Source organism: Callithrix jacchus, chromosome 16, assembly GCF_049354715.1.
Source record: "Callithrix jacchus isolate 240 chromosome 16, calJac240_pri, whole genome shotgun sequence".
Taxonomy (NCBI): Eukaryota; Metazoa; Chordata; class Mammalia; order Primates; family Cebidae; genus Callithrix; species Callithrix jacchus.
Window position 1 is genome coordinate 6,652,456 of NC_133517.1, and position 25,122 is coordinate 6,677,577.

The 25,122-nt window shown below is 45.9% G+C and overlaps 1 protein-coding gene and 1 pseudogene across 6 annotated transcripts in view; one reads left to right on the forward strand and one right to left on the reverse strand.

The window, feature by feature from the left end:
- The window catches only part of UBE2V2 (ubiquitin conjugating enzyme E2 V2), a 47,591-nt gene extending 32,942 nt beyond the window's left edge, over positions 1-14,649 (reverse strand). For 4 of the 6 annotated variants that reach the window (XM_002758887.7, XM_054246722.2, XM_035277666.3 and 1 more), the window contains exon 1: positions 14,551-14,649. In XM_002758887.7, coding sequence (XP_002758933.2) covers positions 14,551-14,647 — 97 coding nt within the window. In that variant the 5' untranslated portion in view covers positions 14,648-14,649. Of the gene's footprint in view, positions 1-13,870; positions 14,027-14,156; positions 14,327-14,550 lie in introns of those variants that run through there. The other 2 variants (XM_008982604.4, XM_078352480.1) reach the window with 2 other exon arrangements.
- A 2,001-nt stretch (positions 14,650-16,650) lies between these two features.
- LOC108588555 (small ribosomal subunit protein uS14 pseudogene) lies at positions 16,651-24,964 on the forward strand (annotated as a pseudogene).
- Positions 24,965-25,122: the final 158 nt, after the last annotated feature.

Genomic DNA, 25,122 nt, shown 5'->3' on the forward strand with positions numbered 1-25,122 from the left:
GGCTGTGGTGGTGTGCACATGTAATCCTGGTTACTAGGGAGAATGAGGCAGGAGAATCACTTGAACCCAAGAGGCAGAGTTTGCAGTGAGCTAAAATCGCGCCACTGCACTCCAGCCTGGGTGAAAGAGTGAGACTCCGTCTCAAAAAAAAAAAAGAGAGATGAAGATGTATGAACCGCCTGCTAAAATATTCAAAAGAATTGTTTTAAAGGAGCTCAGTGAGATTCAATAAAATAAAAGAACAGATCAGGCATGGTGGCTCATGCCTGTAATCCCAGCATTTTGGGAAGCCAAGGCAGGTAGATCCCCTGAGGCTGGGAGTTCGAGACCAGCCTGACCAACATGGAGAAACCCCATCTCTACCAAAAATACAAAAAATTAGCCGGGCATGGTGGCATATGCCTGTCATCCCAGCTACTCGGGAGGCTGAGGCAGGAGAATCGCTTGAACCCCAGAGGCAGAGGTTGCGGTGAGCCGAGATCACGCCATTGCACTCCAGCCTGGGAAACAAGAGCAAAACTCCCCCCCCCCCCAAAAAAAAGAGGAACAATTCAACAAAATAAAAATAGTAACTGCCCAGAAGGAGAAATTTAACAAGAGACTGAAATGTTAATTTTTAACAATCAAACATATCCTGGAGCTGAAAAAATACAATAAACAAAATAAGTGTAATACAGAACACCAACAACAAAATCAAACAGAAAAATCTATGAACTCAAAGAGAGGTTATTTCAAAATACACAGGCAGAAAAAACAAAAAGGTCAGGCACAGTGGCTCACATCTGTAATCCCAGCACTTTGGGAGGCCAAGGCAGCAGATCATGAGGTCAGGAGATCAAGACCATCTTGGGTAACATGGTGAAAACCCCGACTCTACTAAAGATACAAAAAATGAGCCAGGCATGGTAGCACGCACCTGTAGTCCCAGCTACTTGGAAGACTGAGGCCGGAGAATTACTCGAACTGGGGAGGCAGAGGTTGCAATGAGCTGAGATCGTGCTACTGCACTCCAGCCTGGTGACAGAGAGCTTGACTTAATCTTAAAAAAAAAAAAAAAGTGACCAGGAAAAAACTGTCCTTCTGACAAAGCTGTCTGTCCCAGGACAAAGCTATTCTTCAGAAACAAAGGATAAAGACTTTCTCAGACAAAAGCAGAAGGAGTCAATCATCAAAAATGCTATGGCAAGTTTTTCAAACTGAAAGAAAAGGATGCTAATGAGTACACAAAAACATCTGAAACTATAAAACTCAGCCGGGCACGGTAGCTCATGCCTGTGACCTACTGTCACAGCACTTTGGAAGGCCGAGGCAGGAGGATCACAAGGTCAGGAGTTCAAGACCAGCCTCGTCAAGATGATGAAACCCTGTTTCTGCCAGGCGCGGTGGCTCACGCCTGTAATCCCAGCACTTTGGGAGGCCGAGGCGGGTGGATCACGAGGTCAAGAGATCGAGACTATCCTGGTCAACATGGTGAAACCCCATCTCTACTAAAAATACAAAAAATTAGCTGGGCACAGTGGTGTGTGCCTGTAATCCCAGCTACTAAGGAGGCTGAGGCAGGAGAATTGCCTGAACCCAGGAGGCAGAGGTTGTGGTGAGTTGAGATCGTGCCATTGCACTCCAGCCTGGGTAACAAGAGCAAAACTCTGTCTCAAAAAAAGAAAAAGAAAAAGAAACCCTGTTTCTACTAAAAATACAAAAATTATCCAGGCATGGTAGAGAGCACCTGTGACCCCAGCTACTCGGGCGGCTGAGACAGAGAACTGCTTGTAGCCGGAAGCAGAGGTTGCAATGAGCCAAGATCACACCACTGTATTCCAGCCTGAGCAACTTGAGCAAGACTCTGTCTCAAAAAAAAAAAAAGTATAAAACTCACTGAAAAAAGTAAACACAAGCTCAAATTCAGTATACACTAATACTGCAATGGTGGTGTGTAAATTACATGTATCTTTAGTAGGAAGGTTAAAAGACAAAACTATTAAAGTAACTACAATAATTTATAAGGAATATGCAATATAAAAAGATGCAGCCCAGGCGCGGTGGCTCACACCTGTATAATCCCAGCACTTTGGGAGGCCAAGGCGGGTGGATTACCTGAGGTCAGGAGCTCCAGAAAAGCCTGGCCAAAATAGTGAAACCTCATCTCTACTAAAAATACAAAAATTGGTGGAGCGCGGTGGTGGCCACCTGTAATCCCAGCTAATCAGGAGGGTGAGGCAGGAGAATCACTTGAACCCAGGAGGCGGAGGCTGCAGTGAGCCAAGATCACGCCATTGCACTCTAGCCTGGGTGACAAAAATGACACTGTCTCAGAAAAGAAAAAAAAAAGATGCAAGCTGTGACATCCAAAATTCAAAATGGGGCAGTAGGGTAAAAGTATAAAGGATTTTTAGGCAATCACGGCTAAATTGTTATGGCTCAAGCTGTAATCCCAGCACTTTGGGAGCCCAAGGCAGGTGGATCACGAGCTCAAGAGATCGAGACCATCCTGGTCAACATGGTGAAACCCCGTCTCTACTAAAAATACAAAAAATTAGCTGGGCATGGTGGCGCGTGCCTGTAATCCCAGCTACTCAGGAGGCTGAGGCAGAAGAACTGCCTGAACCCAGGAGGCGGAGGTTGTGGTGAGCCGAGATCGCGCCATTGCACTCCAGCCTGGGTAACAAGAGCAAAACTCCGCCTCAAAAAAGAATAATAATAACCTTTTGTAACTCTAAGAGCTTTTCTGTAAGCCTCATGGTAATGACAAAGCAAAAGCCTATAATAGATAAACAAAAAATAAAAATCAAGGAACAACCCAGCAAAGGGGATCATGCCTGAAACAGTAGTGCTTTGAGAGCCCAAGGTGGGAGGAGCACTTGAGGCTAGGAGTTCAAAGCTGGCCTGGACAATATAGCAAGACTTTGTCTCTACAAAAATAAAAAATTACCTGGGCATGGTGGCACATGCCTGCACTTCCAGCCACTCAAGAGGCTGAGGCTGGAGGATTGCTGAAGCCTAGGAGGTCAAGACCAGCTTACACAACATGGCAAGATCCCATATCTACAGGAAAAAAAAATTAGCCCGGTTTGATGGCACACACCTATCGTCCTAGCTACTCCAGAGTTTGAGGCGAGAAGACTGCTTGAGCCCAGAAGCTGGAGGTTTGAGTGAGCTATGATCATGTCAGAGCAACATCCTATCAAAAAAAAAAAAAAAAAAAAAAGGCAAGGAATCAAAACATGCTAGAGAAAACCAATTGCCAAATAAGACTGAAAGAGAGGAAGAAAGGAGCTACAAAACAAATAGAAAACAACAGAATGGCAATATTAAAACCTTATCTATCAATAATGACTCTGAATGTAAATGAACTAAATTATCTATCAAGACACAGAATGGCTGAATGGTTAAAAAAAAACAAAGACCCAACTGTATGCTGCCAACGAGAGATTCACCTCACCTGTATGGACACACGTAGACTGAAAGCAAAGGAATGGAAAAAGATACTCCATGAAAATGGAAATCAAAGAGAACAAGAGCCTGTTTCCCCAGCACTCTGAGGCGCCAAATTCCTGGTATTTTAGCCCAGGAATTTGAAAACATCCTGAGCAACATGTTGAGGCCCTATCTCTAGATAAAATATAAAAAATTAGCAAGGCATGGTGGCATGCGCCTGTGATCAACTACGCAGGAGGCTGCGGTGGGAAAATCACTAATCTCAAGAGTTTAAGGCTAGAGTGAGCCACATTCATGCCACTGCACTCTAGCCTAGACAGGGAGACCCTGTCTCAAAGAAAGAAAGAGAGAACAAGAACTGCTTCACTGGTATCAGGTAAAAATCCTTTTTGTTTTTGTTATTCTCAGACAGAGTCTCATTCAGTCTGTTGCCCAGGCTGGAGTACAGTGGCAGGATCATGGCTCACTGTAACCTCCACCTCCTGAGTTCAAGCAACTGTCCTGCCTCAGCCTCCCAAGTAACTGGAATTATAGGTGTGTGCCACCATGCCTGGATAATTTTTGTAGTTTTAATACAGATGGGATTTCACCATGTTGGCCAAGTTAGTCTTGAACTGCTGATCTCAAGTGATCCACCCATCTCAGCCTCCCAAAGTGCTGGGATTACAGGCATTAGCCACCACACCAGGCCCCCAATAAAATGGATTTTTAAATCAAAAACTGTAAAAAGATGTTTCTCACTGTAAAAAAAAAAAAACTGTAAAAAGACATAAAGAAGGTCATTATATAATAATAAAGGATTCAATTTGGTGAGAACAAATGTAAATAAATATGCATGCAGCATCAAAGCACCTAAATGTATAAAGCCAATTTTTTTCTTTTTTTTGAGACAGAGTCTTGCTCTGTCACCAGGCTGGAATGCAGTGGCACAATCTTGGCTCACTGCAACCTCCACTTCCTGGGTTCAAGCGAGCCTCCCGAGTAGCTGGGACCACAGGCACATACCACCATGCCTGGCTAAATTTTGTATTTTTTAGTAGAGATGGGGTTTCACTATGTTGGCCAGGATGGTCTTGATCTCTTGACCTCATTATCCACCCACCTAGGCCTCCCAAAGTGCTAGGATTACAGGCGTGAGCCACCACGCCCAGCCTATAAAGCCAATATTAACAGAGCTGAAGATAGACTGTAATACAGTAACAGTAGGAGACTTTCACGCCTCACATTTAGCAATGCACAGATCATGCAGACAGAAAAGCAACATGGAAACATGAGACTTAAGTGATACTACAGAACAAATGGACCTAACAGACATCTACAGAACATTCCATCCAACAGTGACATAATATACATTATTTTAAGCTGCATATGGAACATTCTCAAGGATAGATCATACGTCAAGCCACAAAATAAAGTCTTAACACATTTAAGAAGATGGAAATCGTATCAGATATCTTTTATGACCACAATGGTATAAACTAGAAATCACTAACAGGAGGATCTTCAGAAAATTCATGGAAATTAAACACATGCTCTTGAACAACCAATAGGTCTATGAATACATTAGAAGACAAATTAGGAAATTTTTTTTTTTTGAGATGGAGTTTTGCCAGGCTGGAGTGCAATGGCGCGATCTCTGCTCACTGCAACCTCCGCCTCCTGGGTTCAGGCAATTCTCCTGCCTCAGCCTCCCGAGCAGCTGGGATTACAGGCACGCACCACCATGCCCAGCTAATTATTTGTATTTTTTTTTTTAGTAGAGATGGGGTCTCACCATGTTGACCAGGATGGTCTCAATCTCTTGACCTCGTGATCCACCCACCTCGGCCTCCCAAAGTGCTGGGATTACAGGCTTGAGCCACCGCACCCGGCCCAGGAAATTTCTTGAAACAAATGAAAATTGAAACATAGCATACATAACCTATGGGATACAGCAAAAGCAATTTATAGTAGTAAACGCTGACATCATACATCTCGTACAGACAGGAACAATTTAACTTCTTCCTTTAGGCCAGGCACAGTGGCTCATGCCTGTAATCCCAGCACTTTGGGAGGCCAAGGCGAGCAGATCATAAAGTAAGGAGTTCAAGACCAGTCTGGCCAATATGTGAAACCCCATCTCTACTAAAAATACAAAAATTAGCCAGGCATAGGGATGGGTAATCCCAACTACTCAGGAGACTGAGACAGGAGAATCGCTTGAACCCAGGGGGTGGAGGTTTACAGTGAGCCAAGATCTCGCCACTGCATTCCAGCCTGGGCGACAGAGTGAGACTCTGTCTCAAAAAAAAAAAAAAAAAAATACAGTAGGAAATGTTGGTGAGAATGTGGAGATAAAAGAATCTTGGCAAGGCACGGTGGCTCACACCTGTTATCCCAGCACTTTGGGAGGCTGAGGCGGGCAGATCATGAGGTCAGGAGGTAGAGACCATCCTGGCCAACATGATGAAACCCTGTCTCTACTAATACAAAAAAATTAGCTGGGCACGGTGGCGCATGCCTGTAATCCCAGCTACTCGGGAGGCTGAGGCAGGAGAATTGCCTGATCCCAGGAGGTAGAGATTGCAGTGAACTGAGATCGCGCCACTGCACCCCAGCCTGGGCGACAATGAGACTCGGTTTCAAAAAAAAAAAATCTAAACACACTGTTGGTGGGAATGTGACTACAACCACATGGAGAGAGAACACTATGGAAGTTCTTCAAAATTTTAAAAATAGAACTACCATATGATCTAGCAATCCTGCTACTAAATATATAGCCAAAGAAAATAAAATCAGCATGTGAAACAGAGATATGCACTCCCATTTTATTGCAGCACTACTCAAAATATCTAAGATACAGAATCAACCTAAGCATCCATCAACAGATATCAACAGAATGGATGGGCCAGGCACGGTGGCTCATGCCTGTAATCCCAGCATTTGGGAGGCCAAGGCAGGTGGATTGCTTGAGGTCAGGAGTTTGAGACGAACCTGGTCAACATGGTGAAACCTCATCTGTACTAAAATACAAAAATTAGCTGGGTGTGGTGGCAGATGCCTGTAATCCCAGCTACTAGAGAGGATAAGGCAGGAGGACTGCTTCAACCCAGGAGGCAGAGACTGAAGTGAGCTGGGAACACACCACTGCATTCCAGCCTGGGCAACAGAGTAAGACTTCATCTCAAAAAAACACAGACGAATGGATAAAGAACATGTGTTATAAATATACAATGGGATACTAGTTCAATCACAAAAAAGAAGGAAATCCTTTCATTTGCAACAACATGGATGAATCTGGAGGACGTTATGTTAAGCAAAATAAGCCAGGCGCAGAAAGACAAATAGGTATTATTTCACTCACATATGGAGTCAAAGTTGATCTCACAGAAGTAGACAGAAGAATGGCAGCTATCAGAGGCTAGGATGCTTGTGGTTATGGCGGCGGAGGGGGGCAGGAGGGATTGAGAAGATGTTAGACAAAGGATACATAATCACAGTCGGAAAAATAAGTTCAAGAGAACTACTGCATAGCATGGTGACTAGACCACGACGTACTGTACTATTGAAAAATACTGAGTGGATATTAAGTATTCTCATCACAAAAAGGATAACTAGGTGAGGTAATATATTTGCTAATGAGCTAGATTTAACCATTCCACAATGTACATATAGTAGCCGGGCACGGTGGCTCACAACACTGTAATCCCAGCACTTTGGGAGGCCAAGGTGGATTACAATGTCAGGAGTTTGAGACCAGCCTGGCCAACAGAGTGAAACCCCATCTTTACTTTAAAAAATATGTAAAATTAGCCATGTGGACCAGGCACGGTGGCTCACACCTGTAATCCCAGCACTTTGGAGGGTGAGGCAGGGAGATCACCTGAGGTCAGGAGTTCAAGACCAGCCTGACCAACATGGAGAAATCCCATCTCCACTAAAAATACAAAATTAGCCAGGCGTGGTGGTGAGCGCCCATAATCCCAGCTATCAGGAGGCTGAGGCAGGAGAATCACTTGAATCCGGGAGGCAGAGGTTGCAGTGAGCTGAGATCGTGCCACTACACTCCAGCCTGGGTGACAAGAGCAAGAGCAAAACTCCATCTTAAAAAAAAAAATTAGCCAGGCAAGGTGGTGTATGCCTGTAGTCCCAGCTACTGGGGAGGCTGACGGAGGAGAATAGCTTGAAACCGGGAGGTAGAGTTGGTGGTGAGCCGAAATCGTGCCATTACACTCCAGCCTGGGCAATAGAGCGAGACGCTGTCTCAAATAAATAAATAAATTAGCAAGCACTGTTCAAATTACTTTTTAATTTTTTTTCCTAGACGGTGTCTTGCTCTGTTGCCCAGGCAGGAATGCAGTGGCACGATCACAGCTCACTGTAGCCTCAATCTCTCTAGCTCAAGCAACACTCCACCACAGCCTCCTGAATAGCTGGGACTGCAGGTGAACATCACCACACCTGGCTACTTTTTCTACAGATGGGATTTTGTTATATTGCCCAGGCTAGTCTTGAACTCCTGGGTGCAAGTAATCCACCCACCTCGACCTCCCAAAGTGCTGGGACTGCATATGGAAAGGTGGAGGCCACTGCACCCAGCCTCAAGCTACTCTTGACAAGCTTTTTTTTTTTTTTCTTTTGAGATGGAGTCTCACTCTCTTGCCTATGCTAGAGTGCAGTGGTGTGATCTCAGCTCACTGCAACCTCTGCCTGCTAGGCTCAAGCGATTTTCCTGCCTCGGCCTCCTGAGTAGCTGGGATTACAGGCACGTGCCACCATGCCAGGCTCATCTTTGTATTTTTAGTAGAGATGGGGTTTCACCATGTTGGTCAAGCTGTTCTTGAACTCCTGACCTCGTGATCCACCTGCCTTGGCCTCCCAAAGTGCTGAGATCACAGGCATGAGGCAATGCACCCAGCCGACAATCTTTTTTTAAATGAAATAAAACACTTTAATTCTTAATAACTGATACTTTAAATATAACATACTAAATATTACTATTTTCATTTTCCTGCACATTTTTTTTTTAAATGGGGTTTCACCATGATGGCCAGGCTGGCCTTGAACATCTGACCTCAGGTGATGCACCCACCTCGGCCTCCCAAAGTGCTAGGATTACAGGCCTGAGCCACTGCGCCCAGCCTCCTGCACATTTGTAAACAACAGGGAGAGTTCTTAATGTTTTGACATTTTCAAAAGTCTCAGAATAACTGTAATTTTCCCAATTAATAAGACTGCTTTGAGCAGTTTCTTGCATGGCAATTTTTACCTCTGCAAACTGCTGTTCAAAGGAATGCCTGTATAGTGAGGTTGTGTCATATTATCAAAAGTGTTTTATGTTTATCAAGGCCATCCAGGCTCCCAAATGACCTAGAAAAATCAACCAGGGCTGGATGTGGTGGCTCCTGCCTATAATCCCAGCACTTTGGGAGGCCGAGGTGGGTGGATCACAAGGTCAGGAGATCGAGACCATCATGGACATGGTGAAACCTCATCTCTACTAAAAATACAAAAATTAGCCAGGCATGGTGGCACGCACCTATAGTCCAGCTACCTGGGAGGCTGAGGCAGGAGAATCGCTTGAACATGGGAGGCAGAGGTCGCAGCGAGCTGAGATCGCAACAATGCACTCCAGCCTGGGGACAGAGTGAGACTCTGTCTACCAAAAAAAAAAAAGAAGAGAAAAGAAAAATCAACCAACTCAGTTATGGAAGCCTGATGAGGGAAATACACTAGACTACCATAGTTCAGCTCCTCTACTGCTTAGTTCCTGGGCTCTAGGTTATGATTTAAACTATGTAATTCTCTTCTATTACTACACCCAAGTTCTGTCTATATCCAATTACCTTCATCTAAAGAAGAGAAAAACAAGATCATGTTGCCCAATCTTTTAACAGATGGGATGGGAAAAGCAACGTTTAGTGATTACGTGACACACCCATGGTGGCACAGTAGTCTGTCAGGGGCTGCAGGGAACTCACAACACTGCTAAGCAAGTTCTTCTTCCAGTATACACAATGCTGCCGACTTCTGAATAAGGCAATTAGTAGGTTTTACTTTGGTTTGGGTTTCTGCCCACGTAGCACACACAAATCTATTCTTTTAATCTATTTTTTTCTGAGTCTCTCACTACTCAAAGACATTTTCCAAGCATCTGCAAAGAGACTAGAGCTTCATTGTACCACTATCATCTAAGTGATAAATTTTTTTTTTTTTAAATGGAGCCTCACTCTGTCGCCAGGCTGGAATGCAGTGGCGCGATCTCGGCTCACTGCAACCTCTGCCTCCTGGGTTTAAGCAATTCTCCTGCCTCAGCCTCCCAAGTAGCTGGGACTACAGGTGTGCGCCACCATGTCCGGCTAATTTTTGTATTTAAGTAGAGACAAGGTTTCACCGTGTTGGCCAGGATGGTCTCGATCTCTTGACCTCATGATCTGCCCGCCCCAGCCTCCCAAAGTGCTGGGATTACAGGTGTGAGCCACCGCGCCCGGCCTAACAATATTAAATTTCTATTCCCGAGAGTAGCTTCTTAAGCTTTGTCCTGTGAAATCCTCTTGAATCCTAGGGGTGACTCTGTCTATTGGAAAGGTGGAACCTAGATGAGGGCTACTTTCCCCTTTCATCCATGAGAAGGGTCTAACAGTCCGAAACAATTGTGCTAGGAAGGGAAGTGTGAAAGGGAGTAACTAAGTTTCATGTTCTGAGACTATTCCAAATTCAGGGTTCCTCATAATGGAGAGATCATCAGACTGAGGATAAAAGATCTGGATTCTAATCTTGCCTGTACTAATAACCACCTATATATAGCCTTTTATTTCTATAAGCTTCAGTTTTCTCATCTATAAAATAAGAATACCAGATGGCATGGGCAAAAATCTTTCTGCTTAAAAGTCTCAGTCTGGCCAGGCACAGTGGCTCAAGCCTGTAATCCCAGTACCTTGGGAGGCAGAGGCAGGATGATCACCTGAGTCCAGTCCAGACTGGGTAACATATGAAGACCCTGTACCTACAAATAATTTAAAAGATTATCAGGCTGAGCACAGTGACTGACACCTATAATCCCAGCACTTTGGGAGACCGAGGCCAGAGGATCAGTTTAGGTCAGGACGTCCAAGACCAGCCTGACCAACATGGCAAAACCCCGTCTCTACTAAAAATACAAAAATTAGCTGGGCGTGGTGGCAAGCGCCTGTAATCCCAGCTACTTGGGAGATTGAGGCAGGAGAATAGCCTCAATCTGGGAGGCGGAGGTTGCAGTGAGCCTAGATCACGCCACGACCCTCCAGCCTGGGCAATAGAGTAAGACTGTCTCAAAAAAAAAAAAAAATTAGCCAGGTATGGCAATGCATGCCTGTGTTCCCAGCTTCTCAGGAGGCTGAGGTAGAAGGTTCACCCAAGCCCAGCAGGTCGAGGCTGCAGTGAGCCATGATCACATGGCACTACATTCCAGCCTGGGCAACAGAGCAAGACTGTCTCAAAAAAAGAAAAAATAACTCGGTGCAGTGGCTCATGCCTATAATCCCAGCACTATGGGAGGCCGAGGCGGGTGGATCACAAGGTCAAGAGATTGAGACCATCCTGGTCAACATGGTGAAACCCCGTCTCTACTAAAAATACAAATATTAGCTGGGCATGGTGGCGCACGCCTGTAGACTCAGCTACTTAGGAGGCTGAGGCAGAATTGCTTGAACCCAGGAGGCAGAGGCTGCCGTGAGCCGAGATCATGCCATGGCACTCCAGCCTGGGTAACAAGAGCAAAACTCCGTTTCAAAAAAAAAAAAAACAACAACACAAAACACGTGCCTTAGGCCAGGCTAGGTGGCTCATGCCTGCAAACCCACCACTTTGGGAGGCCAGGGCAGGTGGATCACCTGAGGTTAGGAGTTCAAGAACTACCTGGCCAACATGGTGAAACCCTATCTCTACTAAAAAACTATATACAATAAATTAGCTGAGCATGGTGGTGCATGCCCATAATCCCAGGTACCAAGAAGGCTGAGGTAGGAGAATTGCTTAAACCTGGGAGGCAAAGGTTGCAGTCAGCTGAGATCACGCCATTGCACTCCAGCCTCACCAGAGAGACTCAGTCTCAAAAAAAGAAAAAAAAAGGTGCATTACCTTTTTTGCATCTACCTCGTCTAATTTTAAAATTTTTGAATTTTAAGCTGTATCACATTGCTTTCACAAATACACAGGTATTATTTACTTCCCATGTTACCAAAAAGCAAACAAAAGTATAGCTAATAGTATAATTAAAACTAATTAATAGACCAGGCACAGTGGCTCACACCTGTAATCCCTGTACTTTGGGAGGCCAAGATGGGTGGATTACTAAAGGTCAGGAGTTCGTGACCAGCCTGGCCAAGGGGAAACCCCGTCTCTACTAAAAATACAAAAATTAGCCAGGCATGGTAGCGCAAGTCTGTAATCCCACCTACTGAGGAGGCTGAGACAGGAGAATGCTTGAACCCAAGAGGCAGAGATTGCAGTGAGCCAAGATCATGGCACTTCACTCCAGCCTGGGCAAAGAAGCAAGACTCCATCTCAAAAAAAAAATAATAATAATCTAATTGGTAGACGGGAGCACTTTGGGAGGCTGAGGCAGGCGGATCACCTGAGGTGAGAAGTTCCAGACCTGCCTGGCCAACATGGTAAAACCCTGTCTACTAAAAATACAAAAATTAGCCAGGTGTGGTGGCAGGTGCCTGAAAAAAATAAAAGATTTAAAAAACTAAAAAAAAAAAAAAACCCCACAGTGGTAAAGTTTCTTCTGAGCTCATCTCCCACCCAGTTTGACTATATTATCAATTATCTAAAGTACAGAAAATGAATAAACAAAATACGAAACTGAACAGGGCAGGTTTTTAGCAATAGTTTCAAATCAAATTTCAGTGGTTTACAAAAATTTCATTAACTCTCTAAAATATATTAACTTCTTAATTTCCCCAAGATTTCAAATTTCCTAAGTCTAAAAAGGAAGTAAAACTGTAACAGAATGCTGAAATAAAAATTAGAAAATATTGGCCAAGTATGGTGGCTCACACCTGTAACCTGAGCACTTTGGGAGGCTGAGGTGGGAGGATCTCTTGAGCCAGCAATTTGAGACCAACTTCAAATTCGAAGTAGGAAGCATTGTCATTCAACATAGTGAGACCCCATCTCTATTTTTACAGAGAAAAAGAAGATACAGACTCCCTATCTACAACATGCTAATAATTTATCAGTAATCTTTATAATTTATATTCAATTTTCAAAACTAAAAGTCCTTAACAAAAAGTATTTGCCATTAATATCATCTAACCTTTGGTCTTTTCAAAATATAACATTCACTCATATGCTCAGTGTTATGAAAAAAATTGTGTTTAAATAAATAATGCAATTCACAAAATGAAAATGAAAACTACTACATTAAAATGCATTATTTTAGCCAGGCGCGGTGGCTCACGCCTGTAATCCTAGCACTTTGAGAGGCCAAGGTGGGGGGATCGCGAGGTTAGATCAAGACTATCCTGGCCAACATAGTGAAACCCTGTCTCTACTAAAATACAAAAATTAGCTGGGCGTGGTGGTGCGCGCCTGTAGTCCCAGCTACTCCAGAGGCTGAGGCAGGAGGATTGCCTGAACCAGGGAGAGGTTGCAGTGAGCCGAGATCACACCACTGCACTCCAGCCTGACACCTGGAGACAGAGAAAAAAAAAAAATGCAATATTTTATTACTAAATACTCAAAAATCTCTAAGAGGCCCTAAGCACAACTCTTAAAAATATATGACGCCATTAACGAGCACACAGATTTCAAACAGCACGCACAGTAAAGTCATAACACTAAAATGCCTTTTTTTTTTGGACAGAGTTTCACTCTTGTTGCCCAGGCTGGAGTGCAATGGCGCGATCTCTGCTCACTCAACTTCCGCCTCCTGGGTTCAAGCAATTCTCCTGCCTCAGCCTCTCAAGTAGCTGGGATTACAGGCATGCGCCACCATGCCGGGCTAATTTTGTATTTTTAGTAGAGAAGGAGTTTCTCCATGTTGGTCAGGCTAGTCTCGAACTCCAGACCTCAAAAGATCCGACCGCCTCGCCCTCCCAAAGTGCTGGGGTTACAGGCATAAGCGACCTCGGGAGGCTGAGGCAGGAGAATCACTTGAACCTGGGAGGTGGAGGTTGTGGTGAGCTGAGCTCACACCATTGCACTCCAGCCCGGGCAACAAGAGGGAAACTCCGCCTCAAAAAAAAAAAAAAAAAAAATCATGCAGAATGTATCCTGAGGTATTACTCTAACAATTACAACATACATTCGAAGCCTTGCATTTCAGTAAATACGGATTTGAAAATTCATTTTATTATGCAAAGATGGCATGAACTATTAAATCACAGTGCTCTATAATCTAGTTTCAATGAAGTCTAGGAAAAGGCAGATCATATGTGTTGACATTTTTAAACGTGTAGTAAAACTTAACCTTTTTAACGTTTCCGAAATGGTCTAAAACCTCAGCGTTAATACATTGTATTCAGTAGGAAAGAGGAGTTGAACGGCTTATCTAAGAAACCACTTGTTCTTCAATTAGCTTTCATCTTGCTCTGTGCTTTTATTTTGTTTGCACTGCAGTTTTTCACTTAAATAAAAAAAAAAATACGTATTCAGTCGGGTAAGAATGACCCTCTATCCCTCCCTTATTTTAAGGAGCAACCGATCTCTACTCCCACACCCATGTCAAGGAGAGTCCCGGGGAATGGGACCCCCACCATGATCCAGGACACCTCTTGGCCTGACCCCTCTCCGGTGTCGGAGGTTGACACCCGTCCACCTTGGGCCTCCTCGCCTCTCTCCCGTAGAGCCTTCAGCCCACAACTAGGACCGGCACCCGCCGGACCCTACGGGTGCACCCGCGCGGGAAACACCCCGCCCCCAGCCTGCAGGCGCGCGGCCGACGCGCGAGCACGACCCACCACCCCGACGGCCGCCGGGGCCCTCGGCGCCGGTCCCACCCGGTCCCAGGCTTCGCTCCACAGAAAGCGCAGCATTCGAGACAGCGCTCTCGAGCTTTCCCCACAAGGTCACAGCTCGGCCGCCAGCAGCAGGCGGAGAGACAGAGCCGGGTCGGAGCGGAAAAGCAGGCAGCCCGGCCCGGGAACAGACCTGTGGAGACCGCCATCTTCTCCTGCAGCCCGACGCAGCCGCCCGCACGCACGCACGAGCCGTCGCACGTCACTTCCGGGAGCGCGCAGCCCTGCATTCGTCACGGCGGCCTCCGCCCCCGGCTGGCGGGGGCTACCCTAGCAGTGACAGCGCGCACGTGGGCCGAGGTGTCGCGGGCCTTGCTGCTGTTTCTGCGGTTCCTTGTGAATCTGCTCTCAAAATGAAATAACTTCATGAGGGCCAGGCGCGGTGGCTCACGCCCTTTGCACTTTGGGAGGCCGAGGCGGGCAGACCACTTGAGGTCATGAGTTCGAAACCGACCTGGCCAACATGGCGAAACCCTCTCTGCTAAAAAACACAAAAATTAGCCAGACGTGGTGGCGCGCTCAGATAATCTCAGCTACTTGGGAGGCTGAGGCACGAGAAATCTCTTGAACCGGAGAGGCAGAGGTTGCAGTGAACCTAGATCTCGCCACTGGACTCCAGCCTGGGCTACAGAGCGAGACGCCATCTCAAAAAATAAAAATAAAACAAGTGGGCATTGACGCATTTGCGTTGATAAATGATTCAAAAGAGTTGGACAAAGTTAAGGAGCAAGGGAGACTGAGATGGGAGGATTGCTTGAGCCCAAGAGGTCCAGCTGTAGTGAGCAGAGATCACTGCACTCCAGCCTGGGTAACAGAGGGAAACTCTGTCTCAAAGAAAAGAAAGAAAGAAAAGTAATACAGGCTGGGCACCGCAGCTCACTACTTCTACTACTACTAATTTCTTCTCCTCCTCCTCCTTCTTTCTTCTTCTTCTTTTTTGAGACAGTCTTTGTCACCCAGGCTGAAGTGCAGTGGTACGATCTTGGCTCACTGCAATGTCTGCCTCCTGGGTTCAAGCAATTCTCCTGCCTCAGCCTCCCGAGCACGGTTCAATTTTGTATATATTTGTTTTTAATTAGAGATGGGTTTCACCACGTTGGTCAGGCCGATCTCAGACTCCTGACTTCATGATCCACCTCGGCCTCCCACAGTGCTGGGATTACAGGCGTGAGTCACCAGGCCTAGCCAATTTTTGTATTTATAGTAGAGATTTCACAATGTTGGCCAGGCTGGTTTTGAACTCATGACCTCAGGTGACCCGTCCACTTCAACCTCCCAGAGTGCTGGGATTACAGGTGTGAGCCACCGCATCCGGCCCACAGCTCACTTCTGTAATCCTAACACTTTGGGAGGCTGAGGCAGGAGGACTGCTTAAGCCCAAGAGTTTGAGACCAGCCTGGACAACATAGTGATACCCTGTGTCTACATAAAATAGTCTACATAGTGATACCCTGTGTCTACAGGTGGTTCATGCCTGTAGCCTCAGCTACTCAGGAGGCTGAGATGGGAGGATCACTTGAGCCAGAAGGTTAAGAAGTTAAGGTTACAATGAGCTATGATGGCACCACTGTAATAGAGCTTGGGCAAAAGAATGAGACTCTTTTTTTTTTTGAGACGGAGTTTTGCTCTTGTTACCCAGGCTGGAGTGCAATGGCATGATCTCGGCTCACCGCAATATCCGCCTCCTGGGTTCAAGCAATTCTCCTGCCTCAGCCTGCCGAGTAGCTGAGATTACAGGCACGCGCTACCGTGCCCAGCTAATTTTTGTATTTTTAGTACAGACGGGTTTAACTTTGTTGACCAGGATTGTCTGGATCTCTTGACCTCATGATCCACCCGCCTCGGCCTCCCAAAGTACTGGGATTATAGGCCTGAGCCACCGCGCCAAGACTCTATCTTAAAAAAAAAAAAAAGAAAAAGAAAAAAGAAAGAAAAATAATACAGTATCCTTACAGTAAGCCACTCTAACTTGACAAGCCAAAATGAGACTGTTTTTCTCACAAAGGGACCTGATATAACAACCTAACTGAAATGCCAGGCTCAGTGGCAAGTCCCTGTAGTCCCAGCTACTCGGGAGGCGGAGGCTGGAGTATTGCTTGAGTCCAGGAGTTCTGGGCTGTAGTGTGCTATGCCGATTAGGTGTCCACACTAAGTTCGGCATCAATATGGTGACCTCCCGGGAGCAGGGGACCATCAGGTGGCCTAAGGAGGGGTAAACCGGCCTAGGTCGGAAATGGAGCAGGTCAAAACTCCCACACTGATCAGTAGTGAGATGGGGCCTGTGAATAGCTACTGCACTCCAGCCTGGGCAACATAGTGAGACCCCATCTCTTAGAAAATAAAAATAATAGGCCGGGCGCGGTGGCTCACGCCTGTAATCCCAGCACTTCGGGAGGCCAAGGCGGGTAGATCTTGAGGTCAAGAGATCGAGACCATCCTGGTCAACAAGGTGAAACCCCGTCTCTACTACAAAAATTAGCTGGGAATGGTGGTGCGCGCCTGTAGTCCCAGCTACTCAGCAGGCTGAGGCAGGAGATTTGCTTGAACCCAGAAGGCGGAGATTGCAGTGAGCCAAGATCGCGCCATTGCACTCCAATCTGGGTAACAACAGCAAAACTCCATCTCAAAAAAAAAGAAAAGAAAAGAAAAGAAAAATAATTTCTTACCAGTGCAGAGAAAAACTTAATATTATCATCAAATTATTAAACTTTCCCCAAGTTTGTCTGCTGAATTCTAGTGATCTCAACATTACATACTTAGCAACAGCCTCTTGCTGACCTATCCTGAATATCAGTGTTTCCTAAACCCCATTTATTATGTCTGTACTGATTGAGAAAACCAACATTTGCTTCCTTTTGCCTGCCACCAGATTGGTAGTAACTTTCATATTGTTTGCCAGTAACGATTATCTGAAAAGCCATTTCTAAGGCCATATCCAAGCTCTGCAGAACAAAAGCGCTGTCATCCCATGTTGATGTACCTACCACAGGGAGTTATAGCAGACAATGGTCCATTTACCAACCTGGTCAAGGATGCCAAGCCCACACACCACAGCCTGATATTCAAAACCTACCAGAGCCCAGCCTCCACTGACCTATCCTGAGTGATTTCCCATCTCTGTCCAGTGGATGCCCACACTCAGCCAAGTGCGTTATTGCCGCTCAGGTGCGCTATTGCCACTGTCCTGGTAGTTTCTCCACCTTTCAATATCCTGTCCTTCCTTAAGGCCCAGTTGAAATCCCGCTTCTCTGAATCTTTTCCTGATTTCTTTTTTTTTTTTTTTTTTTTGGAGGCAGAGTTTTACTCTTGTTACCCAGGCTGGAGTGCAATGGCGCGATCTCCACTCACCGCAACCTCCACCTCCTGGGTTCAGGCAATTCTCCTGCCTCAGCCTCCTGAGTAGCTGGGATTACAGGCACACGCCACCATGCCCAGCTAATCTTTTGTATTTTTAGTAGAGACGGGGTTTAACCATGTTGACCAGGATGGTCTGGATCTATTGACCTCATGATCCACCCACCTCGGCCTCCCAAAGTGCTGGGATTACAGGCTTGAGCCACTGCGCCCGGCCCCTTTTTTTTTTTTTTTTTTTTGAGATGGAGTCTTGCTCTGTCATCAGGCTGGAGTGCAGTGGCACAATTTTGGCTCACTGCAACCTCCATCTCCCAGATTCAAGCAAATCTCCTGCCTCAGCCTCCTGAGTAGCTGGGACTACAGGTGCACACCACCACACCCAGTTAAGTTTTATATTTTTACTAGAGAAGGGGTTTCACCATGTTGGCCAGGATGGTTTCAATCTCTTGACCTCATGACCCACCTGCCTCAGCCTCCCAAAGTGCTGGGATTAGAGGTGTGAGACACTGCACTTGGCCAATTCTCTTTTATTAAAAACAACATGTTATTTTGAAATATGTGTACATTATGGAATGACTAAATCAAACTCATTAACATATGCATTACCATACACATCCTATTCTGGTAAGAACACTTGAAATCTGTTCTCAGCAATTTGCAAGAATATAGTACGGTCTTATTAACTATACCTCTCCTGAATTTATTCCTCCTGTCTTACTGAAATTTTGTATCCTTTGACCAACAACTCCCCAATCCCTCCCATACCCTGTTAACCACTGTCTGTCCTTTCCTTTTTCCTTTCCTCTTTCCCTTCCTACTTTTTTTTTTTTTTAAATATTCACCCAGGTGTGGGTGGGCTGAGTCTGAAAAGAGAGTCAGCCTCCTTTTTTTTTGAGGCAGTCTTGCTGTGTCACCAGGCTCCAGGTTGGAGTGCAATGGCGCAATCTTGGCTCACTGCAACCTCTGCCTCCTGGGCTCAAGCAATTCTCCTGCCTCAGCCTCCCAAGTAGCTGGGACTACAGGCATGTGCCAGCACACCCAGACAATTTTTGTATTTTTAGTAGAGATGGGATTTCATCATGTCGGCCAGGATGGTTTCGATCTCTTGACCTCGTGATCCACCTGCCTCAGTCTCCCAAAGTGCTGGGATTATAGGCGTGAGCCACCGAACCCGGCCTTTCCTTTCCTTTTTCCTTTTTTTTTTTTTTTTTTTTTTTTATCTTTCTCTTCTCTTCTTCCCTCCCCACCCCCTCAGTTTCACCATATTGGCCAGGCTAGTCTTGAATTCCTGAGCTCAACCAATCTGCCCACGTCAGCCTCCAAAAGTGCTGGGATTACAGGTGTGAGCCATCATGCCTGGCCTTCATTCCTTCCTTTTGAGTTGAACTTTTTTTGTATTCCACAAGTAAGTGAGATCATGTGATACTTATCTTTCTGTGCCTGGTTTATTTCACTTAACGTAAGGTCCTCCAGGTTCATCCACGTTGTCACAGATGACAGTACTTCTTTTTTTTTTTTTTTTTTTTGAGACGGAGTTTCACTCTTGTTACCCAGGCTGGAGTGCAATGGTGCGATCTTGGCTCACCCCAACCTCCACCTCCTGGGTTCAGGCAATTCTCCTTCCTCAGCCTCCTGAGTAAGTAGCTGGGATTACAGGCATGTGCCACCATGCGCAGCTAATTTTTTGTATTTTTAGTAGAGACAGGGTTTCACCATGTTGACCAGGATGGTCTTGATCTCTTGACCTCGTGATCCACCTGCCTCGGCCTCCCAAAGTGCTGGGATTACAGGCTTGAGCCACTGCACCTGGCTGAGCCTCTGCTTCTTTTGCAAAATGTCTTTTTGGATCTGTTGCCCCCTCCTTTTTTTTTTTTTTTTTTGAGGCAGAGTCTAGCTCTGTTGCCCGGCTGGAATGCAGTGGCGAGATCTCAGCTCACTGCAACCTCCGCCTCCCGGGTTCAAGCGATCTGCCTCAGCCTTCCAAGTAGCTGGGATTACAGGCATGTGCCACCACATCTAGCTCATTTGTATTTTTAGTAGAGATGGGGTTTCACCATGTTGGTGAGGCTGGTCTTGAACTCCTGACCTCAAGTGATCCACTTGCCTTGGCTTCCCAAAGTGCTGAGATTACAGGCATGAACCACTGTGCCTGGACTGTTGCTGATTTTTTAATCAGGTTATTTGTTTTCTTGCTTTTGAGTTGTTAGAGTTCCTTATATATTTTTGACACTAAGCTCTTTTCAGATATATGGTTGCAAATATTTTCTCCCATTCTGTGTGTTGTTTCTTCTTGAGAATCAGTTTTTCACCTGGCTTCAAAGCTTTGCTCCTGCTGTTCTGTTGTTTTGTTTTAGAAACAGGTCTGACTGTGTTTTCCAGCCTGGAGTGCACTGGCACCATCACAGCTCGGTGCAGCCCTGACCTCCCGAGCTCAAGTGATCCTTCCCCTCGGCCTCCCGAGTAGCTGGGACTGCAGGCACATGCCACCACCACACTTGGCTAATTTCTTTTACTTTTTGTAGAAGTGGGGTTTTGCCATGTTACACAGGCTCATCTCAAACTCTGGGGCTCAAGCCATCTGCCCACCTCGGCCTCCCAAAGTGCTGGGATTACAGGCATATCCTAGTGTTTTAAAGGTATTTAACATTTGTTTTAGTCAGGTATGGAAAGGCACACAGACATGGAAATGACTGTCATGAAGAGATAATTTTCTAGTCACAGATCCCTAGAAAGAGGAGGCGCAGCAGGCCACACAGGGCCACATGGCACTAGGTTTGGTCAGGAGGCAGAAGGAGTAAGGAAAATGTGGGTAACAGCCTTAATTTATTTTCCATGGGAAGGAACAAGAAAGGGATGATAAGCTTAGCAGCCAATGCTAAGCAGGCTCTGAGGCATACAGGCTGTTCCTAATTGTCAGTTACCTCGTCCTTGAATGATTAAGGCAGATAAACAGTGACCAAAGTGTGAAAGCTCAATAAAGGTGGTGGGGGAGGGCACTCTATTGGTTTGTATTTGAGAACCATAATCCCCAAAGCGCTGTTTAGCACCTCTAAGAATTAGCTAACACTGAGAGGAGCCATCCTTCAAGGGTCCACAAGGCCCAAGTAGTCAATGCATCAGAATACAGATAAACACCCGTCCTTGCCATTCATTCTGTCTCCTTTTCTGAGTCTTCCTCTTCTCCATGAAGTCACAGTATTGAGGACTAGTTCTTACTGGGCCTTATCAGAGCACCAGCAGCAGAGTGGTTGGCTTGCAGGTGATAAAAGAATTTACCACCAGCCAGGCGCGGGGGCTCACGCCTGTAATCCCAGCACTTTGGGAGGCCGAGATGGGTGGATCACGAGGTCAAGAGATCGAGACCATCCTGGTCAACATGGTGAAACCCCGTCACTACTAAAAATACAAAAAATTAGCTGGGCGTGGTGGTGCGTGCCCGTAATCCCAGCTGCTCAGGAGGCTGAGGCAGGAGAATTGCCTGAACCCAGGAGGTGGAGGTTGCAGTGAGCCGAGATCGCGCCATTGCACTCCAACCTGGGTAACAAGAGCGAAACGCTGCCCCCCAAAAAAAAAAAAAAAAAAGAATTTACCACCAACAGTTTAGGAATGTTATAATAGATAACACACTGCAGCAGAGTGCAGCAGGGCACCTCAGCAAGAGAGGACTGAGCAGCACCGTGGATTTTCCTTAGGGGTATTTATGGACCTTAAAGTGGGAGCCTAAGGGTAATCTGGACCATCTTCGCAACATATGTGGTGATAAATGATTACGCCTGTAGACATTTTGGTGCCGTGATGTCAGCAATGGTTGCATAATGAGTTTTGACATGTATGCATTTTGAAGATGTATAGAAATTCTAGTCACTTGTGAGTTGCCTGGAAAGAAGCCTGCTGCCAGATGCTGGCTTTAGATAATAGGGAGGCTAATTATCCTGAGTTCCTCGGCTAAGCAGTGCTGCTGTGGGTGGTCTGCTTCATAGCCACCAGGTGATCTTTGCTCTCCTCAGTTCTCAGTCTTTGTATATATACATTTTTATTTTATTTTATTTTTTAAAGATGGGGTTTCACTGTGTTGGTCAGGCTGGTCTTGAACTCCCGACTTCAGGTGATCTGCCTGCCTTGGCCTCCAAAGTGCTTGGATTACAGGCGTGAGCCACCACGCCCAGCCATGTCTTTTTATCTCTTCTCTACATTCACTTGGTGATCACACAGTTAGGCTCGTCATTTTAACTAGCATCCATATATGTGTATATATATATATATATATATATATATATATATATATGTATATATGTATATTTTGTTGGTTTGTTTGAGACAGAGTTTCACTCTTGTCACTCAGGCTGGAGTGCAATGGTGCAATCTCGGCTCACTGCAACTTCTGCCTCCCAGGTTCAAGGAATTCTCCGGCCTCAGCCTCCCAAGTAGCTGAAATTACAGGCATGCACCACCATGCCTGGCTAATTTTTGTATTTTTAGCACAGATGGGGTTTTACCATGTTGGCCAGGCTGGTCTCAAACTCCAGACTTCAGGTGATCTGCCTGTGTTGGCCTCCCAAAGTGCAGGGATTACAGGCGTGAGCCACTGTGCCCCGCCAGAAGCCTTTTCTTTCTTAATAAACAACAAATCTATTCTTGCTGAGGCCAAAATCCTTGGAATCATCTGATTTTAATTTGCTTTCCCATATACCAGCAATCATCAAGTAGAATCTGAAATTTAAAGCACAATACTGAAACTGCCTTTCCAAGAACCGTAACAGAAAAATATTACAATGGAAGAAGTCTGACCTGACAGAAACTGTCTCGCTTCTAACCCCGGACAGTCGTTCACTCCTGGGCGTAGGCTGAACTTTGTTCTGCAAACAGGAACTTACTTTACAGTTTAGCTTTGAAACAAAGACAATAATAGCCCTTTCCCAAAACAAGCCCCCTTCCTGCCTGGAGACTAGACTGCCTTTGCAGGACTACTAATTTAGCCACAAGATTAGAAATTATGGTTAAGGAGTCATACAGCTGGAGGCTGCAGGAGTCTAAACCTCTCCAAATTGCTCCTGGGAATAACATCACTATTGCAAAAACTACCATCAGTGCTTTGACACTTGGGAGGCTGAGGCAGAATAATTTTTTTTTGTTTTTTTTTTGAGACAGAGTCTCACTCTGTCGCCAGGCGCCAGGCTGGAGTGCAGTGGTGCGATCTTGGCTCACTGCAACCTCAGCCTCCCGGGTTCAAGCAATTCTCCTGCCTCAGCCTCCCAAGTAGCTGGGACTACAAGTGCACACCACCATGCCCAGCTAATTTTTGTATTTTAGTGGAGGCAGGGTTTCACTATATTGGCCAGGATCGTCTCAATCTCTTGACCTCATGATCTGCCTGCCTCTGCCTCCCAAAGTGCTGGGATTACAGGCATGAGCCACCGTGCCTGGCAGGAGAATTGTTTGAACCCAGATGAGGTTGCAGTGAGCTGAGATTGTGCCACTGCACTACAGCGTGGGCAACAGAAGGAGACTGTGTCTCAAAACAAAAACAAAAACACTCATGCCTATAATCCCAGCACTTTGGGAGGCAGAGGCAGGCAGATCATGAGGTCAGGGGTTTGAGACCAGCCTGTCCAACATGGTGAAACCCTGGTCTCTACTAAAAATACAAAAATTAGCTGGGTGTGGCGGCACGTGCCTGTAGTCCCAACTACTCGGGAGGCTGAGGCAGGAGAATCGCTTGAACCCAGGAGGCGGAGGTTGCAGTGAGCCTAGACTGCACCATTGCACTCCAGCCTGGACGACAGAGCAAGATCTCAAACAAAACAAAACAAAAACTGGTGTGACACAAAGACAGACTCAGGAGTCCAAAAGCTAAAGGTTGGATTGGGATTCATAGTGGATTTTTAGGTGTCTGGCTAAAGTGTGGTCAAGGAGAGACTCTGCAACAATGTATATGTGAACCTCCTAACCACCCTGCATCATGGATTAGAACAAGTATCTTTAATACTCCTGTATGAGGAATGAGGATACAGAGGTTTGGCGAGATTAAGCTGGAAAGTGAGTTCAGGCCTTCTGATCTGTTATTATTGCTCTTTTTTTTTTTTTTTTTTTTTTGAGACCGAGTTTTGCTCTTGTTACCCAGGCTGGAGTGCAATGGCACGATCTTGGCTCACCGCAACCTCCGCCTCCTGGGTTCAGGCAATTCTCCTGCCTCAGCCTCCCGAGTAGCTGGGATTACAGGCACGTGCCACCATGCCCAGCTAATTTTTTGTATTTTTAGTAGAGACGGGGTTTCACCATGTTGACCAGGATGGTCTCGATCTCTTGACCTCATGATCCACCCGCCGTGGCCTCCCAAAGTGCTGGGATTACAGGCTTGAGCCACTGCGCCCGGCCTGTATTATTACTCTTTTTTATGAGGCTTGAAAGCTGGGAAGGAAACGGGATACATTTTTGCAGGTAAATGATAATTGCTACTACTAAGTTGAGGGCTTCCCCTGTTATCAGTCACTGTACTCAATTATTATTATTTTTATTTTTTTGAGACATGGTCTTGCTCTGTTGCCCAGGCTGGAGTACAGTGGTGCAATCTCTGCTCAATGCCACCTCCGCCTTCCAGGTTCAAGTGATTCTCCTGACTCAGTTTTCCACGTAGCGGGAATTACAGGCAATCACCACCATCCTTGGCTAATTTTTGTGTTTTTAGTAGAGACAGGGTTTCACCATATTGGCCAGGCTGGTCTTGAACTCCTGACCTCAGATGATCCTCCTGGGATTATAGGCGTGAGCCACTGTGCCTGGCCTCTATTATTATTATTATTATTTGAGATGGAGTCTGGCTCTGTCACCCAGGATGGAGTGCAGTGGCGTGGCCTTACTAGACATCACACCTATTGGCACTTTGCTCTTGGACTTCCTGCTTCCAGCACTGTGAGGAATAAATTCTATTCTTATAAATTACCCAGTCTCAGATATTTTGTTCTAGCAGCACAAATAATAAAAAAGTAATTACGCTTTTACCTTGTTGCACTCCTGAGAGCAAGGTGGGTCACCAGCAGCTGTACTGGAGCCACCCGTGAAAATTCGGCCAGGTTTCTTGCTCTTGTCATGTCTGTTCAAACCAGCAGGGTCTGATCCGGAAATATGGCCTCAATATGTGCCACCAGAGTTTCCACCAGTACTCAAAGGATATTGGTTTCATTAAGCTGGACTAAATGATCTTCCTTCAAAGGACTATCCAAGGCATCTACCATGAAAAACCATAATAGTTGGCCGGGCGCAGTGGCTCACACCTGTAATCCTAGCACTTTGGGAGGTCAAGGTGGGAGGATTGCCTGAGGTCAGGAGTTCGTGACCAGCCTGACCAACATAG